A 15815-nucleotide genomic window follows, 5' to 3' on the forward strand; every position below is an offset into this window, starting at 1 on the left:
AGCGGGAACACCGCGCTGCCAGAGGTAGTCAGGTAAGCAGAGGGGGAGGAGCTGGAAGAGCAGGAGGTTTCTTCAAGCTTGCCTGAATATCAGCAGAACATTAGCCGGATTGTGATTGTCTGCTGGCTGAGCCTGAGCGTGGACGGAGCTTCACACGGAAAAGTGTGTGTGTGTGTGTGTGTGTGTGTGTGTGCCCTGCGATGGACTGGCTCTCTGTCCAGGGAGATAGGCACCAGTTCCCCTGTGACCCTACATGGACAAGCGGGTTCAGACAATGGATGGATAGAATCTCTCTCTTTCTCTCTCACTCTCTCACTCACTCACTCACTCACTCACACACACACACACACACACACTCTCTCTCTCTCTCTCTCTCTCTCTCTCTCTCTCTCTCTCTCTCTCTCTCTCTCTCTCTCTCTCTCTCTCTCTCTCTCTCTCTCTCTCTCTCTCTCTCTCTCTCTCTCTCTCTCTCTCTCTCTCTCTCTCTCTCTCTCTCTCTCTCTCTCTCTCTCTCTCTCTCTCTCTCTCTCTCTCTCTCTCTCTCTCTCTCTCTCTCTCTCTCTCTCTCTCACTCACACACACACAGGAAAACAACATTTTTGTTCTTCGATAGGGCTAACGTGATGGAGGCAAGTCAGTCCAATAACAGGATTTATTTGGCGCTCAGTCACTTCTGACCTCAACTATAAACATTTACACACTTGATTACCACAAAGTCTTCGGAGAGAGTTGACCTGGCAATAATGAAAGCAAAAATCCCCCCCCCCCCCCCCCCCCAAACACCTCATCAGGGACACCCGCGCCCATACCAACAGGCGTTAAAGTCTGTTACACTCCTGTCTATATTTATCACAACCACAGCACACCTGAGGAGGAAGCTTCAGCAGCTCCACACTGCCCCCTGCTGTTACACGTCATCACACATCTAAAGCACAACAGCTGCTTTTCAGGCATCTTTTGCGTTTCCTTCTTTATGTTTTCATAAAATTCTGTTTAAGCTGCAGCTCTTCAGAATTCAGATCTCACAACAAGCAAAGGTGCAGCTGTACTTTAAATTCTGCATAGGTCTTCACGTTTTCTGTTTGTAACAAGTTTCCCTTTTGCTTTGATTTCTGTGTTCCATGTTCTCTACACATCTTGCTGCTGGACTGTCCAGAAGCTGATGGCGTTCCCTCAGTGCTGCTCGCTCTCGTGGCGCGCCAGTGCAGGGGGTAAGGTGGTCCCGCAGGGACCGTGGAAGTGGAACCTGCAAAAGAGGAGGACGGTTACCCACAGGAGGCTTGGAGGGGTCAACGACTGTGATCATCTGACAGAAAACGAGACGTGCTTGAAGCGCTCGGTGGCCGGAGTGTTTTCCATATTGAACTCGGCCACGGGGACGCCTCTGGCTGCCACCTGGGGAGCAAACATGGCTGCTGGATACACGACTGACGAGGTGCCGACCTGCAGGTAAATAAATTATTACACTATTGTGTTGCACTGAATTCAAGCTTTAAACCAAACCAAAAGGTCTTCATATGATCTAATTTCCCTCTGGGATTAATAAAGTATCTTTGAATTTGAACTGAATTGAATTAAATCAGAGTTCTCTCTGGAGGTAACCAGCTGTTGCTCAGATCCCAAAACAGAGATTTTAAATCGACTCAGACTGATTCCTTTAAAGGGACTTTACGGACTTTTGAATTTTTATGCTCGCGATTGCCCCCTCAGGCCAAAAGCGTAGCGGCAGCTTCAATAGTAGGCTCGTGCACGAGGCGTGCATGCTGTACGTGCACACTCCTTAACGAAAATAACAGCTGAGACAGTCAGCTCCGTGTGTGTGTGTGTGTGTGTGGCCCGGAGGACAGAGGACAGGAGAACGTGCAGCTAATTAATTAAATAATGTGGTTCTGTAGCTTTCTCTTCAGCACAGCCGACAAAGGTTTATGATGGGTCAGTCCTCCTGCATGCTCAGATCATTCCCTTCCCTTGCTTGAAAAATTGTTCCAAAATGAAAGTTGAACCCACATCTTTTTTATCTGTGAATTCAATGCCGTTCGGCGAGTCTCAAATAAAAATTTGGGCATCTTACTGTAAAAAAATATACCATTAATGTAAAAAAGAAACTCTAAATGAACTATGTTCACATCCAGAATCAAACCCAGGTCTTCTGCATGAGAGTCAGACATCTTACAAGGTGAGCTACACTCTAGTAACATTTATAGTATCTGTAACATTTATATCCTTGATGACAGCTGAAACAACGACAGACCAAAGAACGGTTCGGAGTGAAAATGGCTGTTTTGTTTCTAATTAGCAGGAAATATCTAGGAGAAAGTTCTACAGAAAGTAGCTAAGGGTCCTCAGAAATGTAGCTAGCTTTGTCACTAGGCGTTAGGAACAGCGACAAAGTGGCACTGCCTCTCTCTCTGCTGCTAAAGCTACGGATAGCAAATGCTACGGGCGATGCCTGAGCGTGAACGCGCATGAAGCAGCCTGCTCGACCCGAGCATCTCTCTTTTTCTGTGATTTTACAGAAAAACAGGCAATCACAGTAAAAATGCCAGGGCTCCATTGGCGGTTCTAGGGGCGGGGCCACAGGGGCACTGGCCCCTGCTGAAATATGATTGGCCCCTGTAGTGCCCCTGTCCTGTCACTCATCTGTCCTTTGTGCGGTGATGAGATTATAGGTGGATGCAATTCCGAGTCCAAACACTAGTGGCCGTGTGGCGCTAAGGAGCAAAATATTGTGTGAAATCTAACAGAAGAAGATTTGAAAGATTCCAAGAAGGGAGAACTTTTCAACCGACATCGGATCTGATGAGAGTCCACGTTATGAGGAGTTTGTTGGTAAGTCACGAATCACTGTTTACTCACAGTTGCCATGTAAGTCAAGTCTGACAATAAGTCCAATGGAAAGCAATGCCGACATTAGTTAAAGGTAATGTTAAAAAGGGCTTGTGAAAAAACGTTAGCCCTTGCTAATCCATGTACTTCTTTTGTAATCTGCATTTCGTGTGTTAATAGTTGGCACTGTCTGATAGAGAACATGAAAAGAAAGGGTCAGATACAGGCGGGAATTCTGCAGTTTTTTCCCAAGAGAGTGAGTGTGTCAGCTGGTGAAAACGAGCATGGAGAAATCAGAGAGAGAGCAGCAGGAGGCAGTAGACCAGAGGCTGGAACAGGGCAAGGGACCTCCATTCCCCCTTTATCAGGTCAGAAAGAATATAATCTTTATTGTGCAACAGTCATGTCAGATAAACACGAGAGACAGCCTCTTGTAGGACATACCATGCTGGGAAATCAGCGTACGTGTAATATAAACGCGCCGTGGCGGCATGGTCTTGCGGGAATTTTGTGGCATTCGTGCTGCCACGGTTGATACTAATATCACCGCAACGCCGGACTTGTGAATGCATATTACAACTTGGCGCAACAGAAGGGGGTATCCTGATCACGTGGGCAGTTACTGCCGAGTTCCGGCCGGCAACTATTGAAAATGAAAGTAAACATGGGCCGTAAGTTTGGCTTTTCTAAACAGAATCAGCTGAGATGATGGCCGGGGAGCCTCTCCGTAAGAGTTGAAGCTCAGATCACCAGAGACTGCACGGGGACAGACACCTTCTGGAGCGGCTTGTTAAAAAAGCTTAATGAGTGTGGCTTTGATCGCAATAAAAAGCAAGTTATGTCCAAGATAAACTGAAGTCCGTGGCAGCGCAGAGACCGCCCCCAAGCTCCCTTTTCACCGCCATCGCATAATCTTTTGTAAAAAGATCATGATTGCACCACATTATCCAGCAGGACGGACTGACCACTTATAAACGACCTAATGCTGCCCAGTGTCTTCTGCTTATAATTGAGGATAACCTTTTCCCATTTTATCTTGGAGCTGATCCAGTTAATGTGGAGTCATTTTCTTGCACAGAAAATTTGCATTGAGCTTTTTATATTTATCAGTAATAATTGGGTCAGTTATTCCAAGCACCAAAAATAAAGGATTATTGTTTAAATTGATAGAAGTTGTTAATCGTGACAAATCATTAGTGGCAAAGTTGCTTCCCTTTAGTAAATGATTTTACGTTTTTCAAAGCATCTTTCCGTTCATCATCAGTAATGTTGCAGTTAAGTTTCCTTTCCCACAATTCCTTCAAGGTTTCCCTAAATTGTGACATTTTGATGTATTGTAAAATGTGTGGGAAAAGTCCTTGTTTGAAACACTGAATTTTCTAATTGGTTGATTAAGTAAGGTCAAGGTTAAGTTTTCCAAAGAGATTTTGTGTTTTGGATATTCCTTTGTTAGTCCAACTTTTCCTGCCATTATTCTAGGTAAAAATAAAAAAAATCACCATTATCTCAAATTTGTTAAATGATGTTATCTTGTACTAATGGCACATATGTTTACTGAATTCTTCCGCTTCATGGTGATGTGGTTTACTATAACATTAACATAATGGATTTAAATTGTATTGGTTTCTTTGTCTACATCTACCACATCTCATCTTTATAGTCCAATCTTTCAAGTCTCCAATTTCAAATAAATAAAAATGTGGTCTCATAGAAAACAAAGTTTTGGCTGGATTTAGCTGGAGTTTGACATATATTTGTATTTTAGCTGCAAACTGGGACAAGACTCTCTCCAATTCAGACAACCAGAGTGAAGTTAATGACTCAACCTTCCATCCTGCTGGGCCACCAGAGTCACCAATCAATGCTAATCCTGCAGGATCAAATGGTAAACATTGATCTTTGAAAGTAATAAATGCTTGTGTATGTATTTGGCTTATGTTAGATAATTTCTCATTTGCTGTTTTCAGACATCTTCCAGTGTGATGCACAGAATCCTGCGCAGACATCAGAACGGTGTTCTGTTCCAGTAGGACCTGGTGGTGTGCTTCTCATTTTGTAAAGGCTCTTTAAATTTAATTGAATTTTGCAGTCAGTCACTTGCAGATTCTGAATGCCATGAATGTTAAAGGTTGAGAGATATAAGCAACTGACTCAGACTTATTTAATTGACTTCCCACCAGACATTTCCCAGTCAAGAGCAGAGGGTCCTGTGATATTCTTCTGGTGTTTTTTCCACACACAAACATATTTTAACCTGATATTTGTGGCTTTGCAAAATAAATTGAATGCTAAAATTTCTCAAATGCTGTGTGTGGTTGTATTTTGTCAATGTACAGTAAAAATTGATGTACAATTGCATTAATGTTTTTCAACATGGTGTTGGGGTAAACTGTATCTACCATACAAAACTGGGAATAGTATGCAAGTATGTTGGACTGTACGTGGCCCCTCTATAAATATTGTGGCCCCTTGATGGCCCCACCCTCAGAAAAATCCTAGATCCGCCACTGCAGGGCTCATTCTACAGGACCAGGGCATTGCAGGAGAATGTATGAAGAAGACATTTATTATTTCTATACATGTTTTGGCTGTCACACTTCCATAATGTCCCTTTAAAAGCTGCATTTGTAGATGTCAAGAGTGTACATCAAATCATCTGTGGTCTTCGTACAGACGGCGTATTTACCAGGAATTCTCACAAACCTGCAGGGCTGTATCCTCTACACGTGTTCTGCTGGATGGTGATAGCCCATTTGATTGACATTGTGACTAAAAACACTGAACATATTCATTAATTTGTTTCTCATGCTGTTCAATGATCTAACAATAACCAGTAGAACCGAGCACATCACTCCTGTTCTTAAATCTCTACACTGGTTACCAGTAAACCACAGAATTCGTTTCAACGTGCTTCTACTGGTTTATAAACCAACTCAAAGGCATGGGGCCAGCATACGGGCTAGAGATCCTTAGGAAACTGTCAGCTGGTTAAACCGGGTCAGAACCAAACTACTCTGCCGCTCACAGATGGAATCAGCTTGCTCACGACCTCAAATGTGCTGTTAATTCTAGTAACTAAATCAAAATTGAAAACCTACCTGTATTCGTCAGCCTAAAACGCACCGTCTGCACTGTAACTGCTACCCTTTACCTTTGCCTTTTGTCTGATTCTTGCATCTAATTTTATTTCTTATTTTAACTTAGATTTTAAAATCTGCTGTGTTATGCTGTCACGCTCATTTAATGTTTTATGTTCTTGTTGATCTTGCACCTGGAAAGCACATTGAATTGCTTCTGTGTATGCAGAGCGCGATAGAAATAAAGCCGCCTTGCCATCTAATGCCACTTTCTGAACAGCCTCTGTTCAAAGAAATAGATCTCAAGCTCAAAAACCCCAAAACTGAAGATTCCAACTGAACTGATCTCAGTTATTATAGGAATAAGCGTTTCATATTAATATGAAACCAAACAAAAACTTGTCGTTCCAGCGTTTTCCACGCAAACGTACCACAAGACACAGGTCACAGCTGTCCAACACGCCCTCTGCACCGGAAAGGATGTCCGCGTCCAGAGCCTCTCCAAACCAAACCACAGCTGGTCTCAGGAGGCCATGGCAACCCCTCTGTTCGCACCTGTTCACACACACACACACACACACACACACACACACACACACACACACACACACACACACACACACACACACACACACACACACACACACACACACACACGTGCACGTACACACACACACACACACACACACACACACACACACATACACACACACACACACACACACACACGTGCACGTACACACATGTACACGCACACATTTACGCATGCAACACACACACATATGCACGCACACATGCACGCACACACACACACACACATGTGCACGCACACACACGTGCACGCACACATGCACGCACAAACACACACACACATGTGCACGCATACATGCACGCACACACACACATGTGCACGCACACACGCATGCACACACACACACACACATGTGCACACACACACATGTCAAAACAAAGACATCAGACTGAAGCGGACTGGTATCGGAGAGCCTGAGCGGGCCGTACCGAGGAAGCTTCTCGACGGGGATCTGGGCATCATGTGCTTCTGGATCTGGAGCGCTGAGGAGACAGTCGGCCATGGCTCAGGTGAGGAACTTAGATGTGGTGAAATTTACTGACAGTCCATTTGAAAATAGTATTAAATGCTTTGTGAACTCCTGACAGCAGACTGCACATTCGACCACGGGTTTAATTGTGCAGCTGTGATGGAGGGAACTGTTGTCGTCTATCACAAACATTCATTTCAAATGTCAGGTAAGCTGACAACGTGGCTTTCAGAGGGGCATTTGATGTGAATCTAATTTCTCCTTCTGTGTCATCAGGTGATATTTAGCTGCCTGACATTTGACTGACTGACTGAAACGGGATGCTTTCTCTGGCATTTCCAGCTCAAATGTCTCAAATATCTCTTACAACATCTTTCCACTCTGTTGAGCAAAATTCCCCCAAACCAGTCCAGATGAAGCTCTTACCCTTTGCCCTCCAGAGCAGCACAAATGGGGCTGTTGTAATTAGCCTCTTCGTGGCCACAACTCATACAGCGTGTCCTAAACAAGCTGCCTGCATTTGCAGAAACACAAGAGGAAAAGAAAAATGCACGTTAATGTCAGATGTATTTAATAGCCACGCCTATCTTTGGTCTTTAAATCTTTATTTCTATGTTGCTTTATAGATTTTATCATTGTAAAGCCTAAAATAACTACTGAAAAACCAAAAATTCACAAACAAAACTAAGAGAGAGAGAGAGAGAGAGAGAGAGATTATATATATTTATATATGGGCTCACCACTCGTGGGAGGGGCCAAAGGGGTCGGGTGCAGTGTGTGACAGGTGGTAGTTGAGGGCGGGGACCTTGGCGGTCAGATCCTCGGCTACAGAAGCTGACTCATGGCACATGGAATGTCACCTCTCTGGTGGGGGAGGAGCCTGAGTTGGTGTGTGAGGTTGGGAGGTTCCGACTAGATATAGTCGGACTCACCTCAGTGCATGGCTCTGGCTCTGGAACCAGTTTCCTTGAGAGGGGTTGGACTTTCTACCACTCTGGAGTTGCTCCCACTGAGAGGCGCCGAGCAGGGGTGGGCATACTAGTTGCCCCCCATCTCTGTGCCTGTACGTTGGGGTTTACCCCGGTGAATGAGAGGGTAGCCTCCCTCCGCCTGCGTGTGGGGGGACGGGTTCTGACTGTGGTTTGTGCTTCTGCACCAAACTACAGTTCAGACTAGCCACCCTTTTTGGAGACCTTGGAGGGGGTGATGGAGAGCGCTCCTTCCGGTGACTCCCTCGTTCTGCTGGGGGACTTTAACGCTCACGTGGGCAACGACAGTGAGACCTGGAGAGGTGTGGTTGGGAGGAACGGCCCCCCCTGATCTGAATTCGAGTGGTGTTTTGTTATTGGACTTCTGTGCCAGTCATGGATTGTCCATAATGAACACCATGTTCAGACATAAAGGTGTCCATATGTGCTCTTGGCACCAGGATACCTTAGGCCGCAGCTCGATGATCGACTTTGTTGTTGTTTCATCTGACCTGCGGCCGCATGTCTTGGACACTCGGGTGAAGAGATGGGCGGAGCTGTCAACTGACCACTACCTGGTGGTGAGTTGGCTCAGATGGGGGGGGAGGATGCCGGTCAGACCAGGCAGGCTCAAATGTATAGCGAGGGTTTGCTGGGAACGTCTGGCAGAGTCTGCTGTCAGAAGGAGCTTCAATTCCCACCTCCGACAGAACTTCCAAAATGTTCCGGGGGAGGCGGGGGACATTGAGTCTGAATGGACCCTGTTCTGTGCCTCCATTGTTGAGGCGGCCGACCGGAGCTGTGGTTGCAGGATCGTTGGTGCCTGTCGTGGTGGCAACCCCCGAACCCGCTGGTGGACACCGGCGGTTAGGGATGCTGTCAAGCTCAAGAAAGAGTCCTATCAGGTCTTTTTGGCCTGTGGGACTCCAGAGGCAACTGACAGGTACCGGCAGTCCAAGCGGAACGCGGCTCGGGTGGTCACCAAGGCAAAAACCCGGGCATGGGAGGAGTTCGGTGAGACCATGGGGCAAGACTTTCGTACAGCTTCAAGGAGATTCTGGTCCACCATCCGGCGCCTTGGGGGGGAAAGCAGTGCACTACCAACACTATCTATAGTGGGGACGGTGTCCTGCTTACCTCTACTCAGGGCGTTGTGGATCGGTGGGCTGAGCACTTCGAAGACCTCCTCAATCCCACCAACATATCTTCCAGTGAGGAAGCAGAGTCTGGGGACTTTGAGTTGGCCTCTCAAATATCTGGTGCTGAGGTCACTGAGGTGGTTTAAAAGCTCCTCTCTGGGAAGGCTCCAGGGGTGGATGAGATCCGCCCGGAGTTCCTTAAGGCTCTGGATGTTGTGGGGCTGTGTTGGCTGACGCGGCTCTGCAATATTGTGTGGACATCGGGGGCAGTCCCACTGGCCTGGCAGACCAGGGTGGTGGTCCCCTTATTTAAAAAGAGGGGCCGCAGGGTGTGTTCCAACTACAGGGGGATCACACTCCTGAGCCTTCTGGTAACGTCTATTCAGGGGTTCTGGAGAGGAGGGTCCGTCAGACTGTTGAACCTCAGATTCAGGAGGAGCAATGTGGTTTTCGTCCTGGCCGTGGAACACTGGACCAGCTCTATACCCTTAGGGGGATCCTGGAGGGTGCGTGGGAGTTTGCCCAATGAGTCTACATGTATTTTGTGGATTTGGAGAAGGCGTTTGACCGCATCCCTCGGGGGGCCCTGTGGGGGCCCTGTGGGGGTGGGAGTATGGGGTACCAGGCCCTATGATGCGGGCTGTTAGGTCCCTGCATGACCGGTGTCAGAGCTTGGGCCACATTGCCGGCAGTAAGTCGAGCTCGTTCCCAGTGAGAGTTGGACTCCGCCAAGGCTGCCCTTTGTCACCGATTCTGTTCATAACCTTTATGGACAGCTAGGCTGGTGCCCATCCCCAGCAGTCAATGGGCAATCAGGCAGAGTATACCCTGGACAGAGAGCCAGTCCATTGCAGGATAAATATATATATATATATATATATATATATATATATATATATATATATATATATATATATATATTTATTTACTTGTCTGTGTGTGTGTGTGTGTGTGTGTGTGTGTGTGTGTGTGTGTGTGTGTGTGTGTGCGTGCGTGCGCTCTGTCTTCTCCATCCCCAGTGAGTCGTGGAGGATGGCTGCTTATAATGAGCCGGGATTCTCTGGAGGTTTCTTCCTGTTAAAAGGGAGTTTTCCTCTCCACTGTCGCTGCATGCTTGCTTAGTATGAGGATTGCTGTATAGTCACTGACACTAGTCAGTGACTTGATGCAATTTGCTGGGTTCCTTATATAGGAAACATTATTTCTGATTGGCTTAGTGAACTGACCTGAATTGGAATGTTTATTATGTGAAGTGCCTTGAGACGACTCTTGTCGTGATTTGGTGCTATATAAATAAACTTGAATTGAATTGAACTACTTCATTTTAAACTGGTGAAGGTTCTCAGTCGTCCAGGTCATGGTAATCCAAAAGGGTTCAAATGAAGCCAACTGGACTTCTTTAGTTTCTCAAAGACATTTTGCTTCTCATCCGAGGAGCTTTGTCCATTCTGACTGGAGTCAAGCTTATAAGCTGTAGCTATCTGTTGTTATTTAACGAGCAGAAACTACTCTGAATACCCCTCCACTCCATCCCCTAATGAGCCGTTAGCCTCTACTGAGAGGGAGTCGTTGTGTTGATTAGATGCAGGAAGGTGTGACCTGGACTGAAACTGCTTAGGGATGAGATTCAAAGCTGCATTAAAGGTACTGGAAAGGTAAAATCTAAGCCCCTCCCCTATTTAAAGTGGGTTTTTCACATTTGACATAGATATCTGCTTTTCCTCCTCTCTCGAACATCTGTCTTCTCTGTCCAGAATGTGTGCTTTGTTCTTCAGGTGTAAGTGAGGCTAAAGTTAGTCAGAGTAACGGCATGGCAATCACAATTCTTGAGTAACTGTGAAGATACTGCGGGGTAAATTCCTGGCGCTGCTCCTGATCCCTGAATATGAAAAACAAACTTCTAACTAACAAATGTTAATCTGTTGTTTAGTTTAGCAACAGAACAATTTTAAATGATCTCACCGTGGATCTCCAGGATGTTTTTGGATCCGGCGCGGCGGTGGAGCTCATCGATGTTCTGGCTGATAATGCTGACTTTACGTCCCTGTCTGCTGAGTCGATCCTCACACTCGGCGATGGCCAGGTGAGCCGGGTTTGGGTTCTTCGTCAGCATTACCTCACGGCGGTAGTGGTAGAACTCCCAGACACGGGAAGGGTTCTTGTTGAAGGCCGTTGGAGTTGCCAGGTCCTGCCAGGAAATGTGGAAATATCACGGAAAAGCTGTAAAAGCTTTCTGATGCAGAACTTACGTAGCATTGAAGTTAAACGCAGGTGAAGTGGCATCTCCATCCCCGTGGGGAGTGGTTGGGAACTATTTGGTGGTTTAACCCCCTGATCCAACCCCGTAAAGCTGAATGTCAGGCAGGGAGGCACTGGGTCCAACTTTAAAGTCTTTGGTATGACTCGACCGGGACTTGAACCCCGATCTCCCAGGGTGTTTCTCAATGCCAAGGAACCTCGCTTTGATGTCTTGGCCCCGCCCCGGTTGCCTAGGAGATACATCATCGGGAGCCTCCAAGGCGTGTTCCAATGTTCATTTTCTACCGAGGCGTGTGTTCTCCGTTTGTTAGCCGTTTAGCTAGCTGAGCGAGGATACACAGGAGGTTTCTTGTAGCCTAGCCTTGGTCAAAAATTACCCAGAATACACCACGGTATTTTCAAAAAGACGGTGGATCAGAAGCCGGCAGCTACTTCGGGGACAATTTTCAAGTTTAAAAGTCAGTCAGCTAATTTGAAATGTTTTTTTTTTAGATACAAAGAAGTTATCTATGGTTGGTTAGTAGCTTAGTAGTTGCAGCTTCGGTGGCTAGCGGGTAGTAACTCACTTATATTTTTAATTTAATAAACATAAACACAATTTAAAAAGTAAAAGTCTTGTTACATATTTATATTGAAACTAATACATATAAAACATAACGTTATCTCTTGTGTCACGTGACGTTACATGACCGCCGTGGAAGCCGCGGTCACGAGATGCTAGTCTGTTCCATTTCAATCAATCAAAGCTTTATTTATAAAGCGCCTTCTGGGACCCAGTCGGGAAGCCCAAGGCGCTGAACAAGGTACATGAGAAAAACAGGTAAAAACATTAAAGTTGAAAACAAACGGGTAAAACAAGAGATAAAGAGACCAATGAAAGCAGGGAATTAAAATCAACATAAAAGAAGGCTAAAATCAAACATGTTCTGGAAACGCCAAGCGGAGGAGGTGTGTTTTTAGGCGACTCTTAAAGACTGGCAGAGATGGGGACAGCCTGACTGAGGGTGGCAACTGGTTCCAGAGTGACGGTGCTAGGACTGAGAAAGCCCGGTCCCCGCGAGTACGACACCTAGACCGAGGGACAGCGAGCAGGCCTTGGTCAGAGGAGCGCAGAGCGCGTGATGGGGAATGTCTGTTCAGGAGTGTGGCCAGATAGGGGGAGCACCACCCTGGAAGAAGACGAGGAGTTTAAAGTGTGAACGATAACAGACCGGAAGCCAGTGGAGGGAGGCCAGAACCGTTCAGCTGCTCTTATAGTAACATTTCAGAGCTGTTTTCATGTTTATTTTAGTTATAAAGAACAAAAAAAGTGTATAATGTGGAAGAAAGCTTCTTTTGCCTGAGCTGATAATTGTAAACAGCTTCAATGCAATCATAAACATAAATAGTTATTACTGATGCATTGCAGAGTTAAGTAGCAATGAGTACATTTCGATAAATGACCTGCAGTTGTATAACACCTTTCTGAGTCAGAGGACTCCAAAGATCTTTAGTAAATCATTCATCCCTTCACAAACACATAGTGATGAGCTACACTGAAGCCACAGCTTCCCTGGGGCGCACTGACACAGGTGAGGCTGCCGAGTGCAGGGGCCACCGGTCCCTCCGACCACCACGGACACAACAGCAGAATTTCCTGCAGGGAACTGGGAGTGATCCTGCAACCCTCCAATGCGATTACGGAACAACCCCGTCCATGTCCAGGACTTGTTTCTATCTTCTCTTCTAAAAGCCATGGAGGAATGGACACCAGTAGCCGCCCACCCACCTGTGCGTTCCATTTTCTCCAGTAGCCTCCAGCTCCTCTAAAGGTGGGTACGCCGCTCTCAGCACTCACCCCAGCTCCAGTGATGATGGCGATGTTATTGGCTTTGGAGAAAATCTCCCTGAATGCAGCCATGTCTGAACAAAGCAAGAGACCGAGTCACTCTGCAAATAGGCTCACACTGATTTATTCTGCAGTAACTGCAATTAACCGAGGTTACCTGAACTGGCCATGTCCTGGATTCTCCACGGCTTCCTCAGGTGGGTATACAGGTGAGTGTTTATAATGCCTCTGCAGGTGAAATGGTTCGCAATCATCTGGTTTTAGTAAATGGAGAAGAAATATATTATATTCAGTCTTCTGCACAGTTAGTTTATTCTGAGTTACAAGCAAGGAAGACTGTCAGATAAGAGTCAATCTTTTCTCTGGTTTAGATGAAGCAACAAAAAAAGTCAACTTGAGAGGATTCCCTAATGAAATGTGACGGTTTATGTACTGATGTGTGGGCAGTAACAAAACACTTTGGTGTGTATAAGTGGTTTTTAAATCGACTACCAGTGGTTTAACAAATTAAAATATAATCCTCAGCTGCATTGAGAACAAAGCTTTGATATTGAAAATTTGCCAATGTCAGATGGAAAACTACAAAAAACACAGATTTTTAAAGGTAAAAACATTTTAATTAATTGTTATTTTCTGGGAAAAAGCTACATTTTCTCACGTGAATAATTTATTATCTCTTTAACCCTTTGATGCATGAATTATGAAATCTTGAACCATGAATTTTTAACAATTGTTTTCATTCATCTTCAGGTGTGAATGAAACAAATTTCAACAAATATTTTTTGTAACATTTAATAATTTACAAATAATTTATTACATGTCCACGTTAGCGGACAGCGTGCGTTCTGAATATGAAATATGTTGGCTTGCCTTACAGAAGTCCAAATGGAGGGGCTCAGATGCAACAAAGTCTTCAGCAGCTGTGCTTAATAGCAATTTTTTTTAAATAAAAATCATAAAAATAAAAAATAAATTTAAAAAACGTCCACTGTAATGGTCACTACAGCAAACATTAATTCAAAGTTAAGTTTCATTGGCTACTGGTGTGTTGCGTTCACTAACAACTCGATTTCTACATGTTTCTAGTTTTGATTTCAAATATATTTGTCTCAGCTTCCAATTTACATTTATTTCATACAAAGTAATTATTTATATTAAACAGAACACCTTTCTATAAGAGTAAATCATGTCAACTGTAGCGATTCAGAGACGTAGAGCTCAAATTTCCATGTACAGTAAACGCAGCATTAAACTATCCTAATGCGACCTGGCTGGCTAAGCTAATGGTCCGATACCAAACAGGAAGTTAGCAAAGCGCTGCTACTTCGGGTTAGCGTGTTATTGCTATTCGGGATTAACTGAAGTTGAGTGAAGTGTTTTGTGAGCTTTTAGGTTTATTAACAACTCTTACCTGTCAGACAAACGCCAAGCAGCTGCTTCTACCAGGAAGTCAAAGGAGTTATTCTCCTGCGGCTGTGGAGGAATGGATCAGCTGGGAGGACAGCAGCCTATCAACGGGAAGAACGAGGTGAGCAAACATTAAAGCTTTTGACCAGCAGAGGACGCTGTTGAACAAAAGTTTTTACTGAGATGTTGAGAATAGAATAAAAAATAATAGAAGCTTTTGACCAGCAGAGGACGCTGTTGAACAAAAGTTTTTACTGAGATGTTGAGAATAGAATAAAAAATAATAGAATTTTCTATTAATAATAAATAATAGACTTTATTAATCCCACAATGGGAAAATGCACTCGTTAAGGAAGTACACACACTTAGAGAATAGGAAAAAACAATGCAGGTAAACACACAAAGGTAATTGTTTATTTTTATATTATTCAATTATTGTATTTATGTGTTCAGATGTGTAAACATGATACATATACAAACACAACAGTTGGTTCTCAGGTTTGTCCTTTTTAATATTTATTCCAACACATTTATGATCAAACATCCAAAATTCAGCCTAAGAGTACAAAAACGTTTCAGGGGCAAACATGCTAAAAAAATGCACAAAATGTCTGTTTTTATTTTAAGTTTAAATTACAAATTGTATTGGGCAATGCTAAATAGTAAAAGCGTTTTATGGTTCTAAAATTTGGGGTCAGGATCTGGATCCTGCTGTGGAACAGGAAAACCAGTAAAGCATGAGTCAGGTTACCATTAAATAATTCACCTCTGGCTTTTATGACACAAAATATAGTCAAAAACATAGAAATACATATTTGACAAGGCTCTTTGGTCAATGGCTGATCAGCTTACCTCAAGTTAGGGTCATGACTGAGTCCAAAGTTTAAAAGTTTGGAAATACGATTTATTATAGGCAGGCTCTGTAATATAACTGTGTTTATTTTTGGTTCCCTCTTATTTCACCCAATATGAAAAACGCACTTGAGAGGCTGGAACAGCAATGATCATTTATTTGGTTAAATGGTTTCCGGTTACAGTCATTTGACTTCAAGTGGAATTATTTGTTAATTATATTAATAGAGTTGATTTAGCCTAATTAAATGTTCAGTCAAAATAATTACTGAATATCTGAAAACATGGTTTTTTTCTAGATAGATCTGGGTAATTGTTGCTGCGTTAAATCGCGTCTTGTTCATCAGTTCCGGTTCCAGCCTCCGCGTTCTGCTGGACTGAGGATCAGTGTTGCCAAC

General features: G+C 44.4%; 1 protein-coding gene across 2 annotated transcripts; it reads right to left on the reverse strand.

Annotated features, from left to right (window-relative positions):
- Window positions 1-837: 837 nt before the first annotated feature.
- On the reverse strand, window positions 838-15539 carry sirt5 (sirtuin 5). Of its 2 annotated transcripts, XM_015971192.3 has the most exons (10): window positions 15418-15539; window positions 14570-14666; window positions 13316-13412; window positions 13099-13232; window positions 11034-11259; window positions 7391-7478; window positions 6924-6977; window positions 6335-6458; window positions 1328-1443; window positions 1145-1246 (listed from the first exon to the last, which is right to left on the reverse strand). In XM_015971192.3, exons 3-10 carry the CDS (start codon window positions 13410-13412, stop codon window positions 1174-1176), a joined length of 912 nt encoding a protein of 303 aa, XP_015826678.1. In that variant the 5' UTR covers window positions 14570-14666; window positions 15418-15539; the 3' UTR covers window positions 1145-1173. The 2 variants fall into 2 exon arrangements, with proteins under 2 accessions (XP_054607983.2, XP_015826678.1); XM_054752008.2 differs by lacking the exon at window positions 1328-1443 and having other exon boundaries at window positions 838-1246.
- Between the last annotated feature and the right edge of the window lie 276 nt (window positions 15540-15815).

The sequence above is a fragment of the Nothobranchius furzeri genome, chromosome 8 (genome assembly GCF_043380555.1).
Source record: "Nothobranchius furzeri strain GRZ-AD chromosome 8, NfurGRZ-RIMD1, whole genome shotgun sequence".
In the NCBI taxonomy this organism is placed as follows: Eukaryota; Metazoa; Chordata; class Actinopteri; order Cyprinodontiformes; family Nothobranchiidae; genus Nothobranchius; species Nothobranchius furzeri.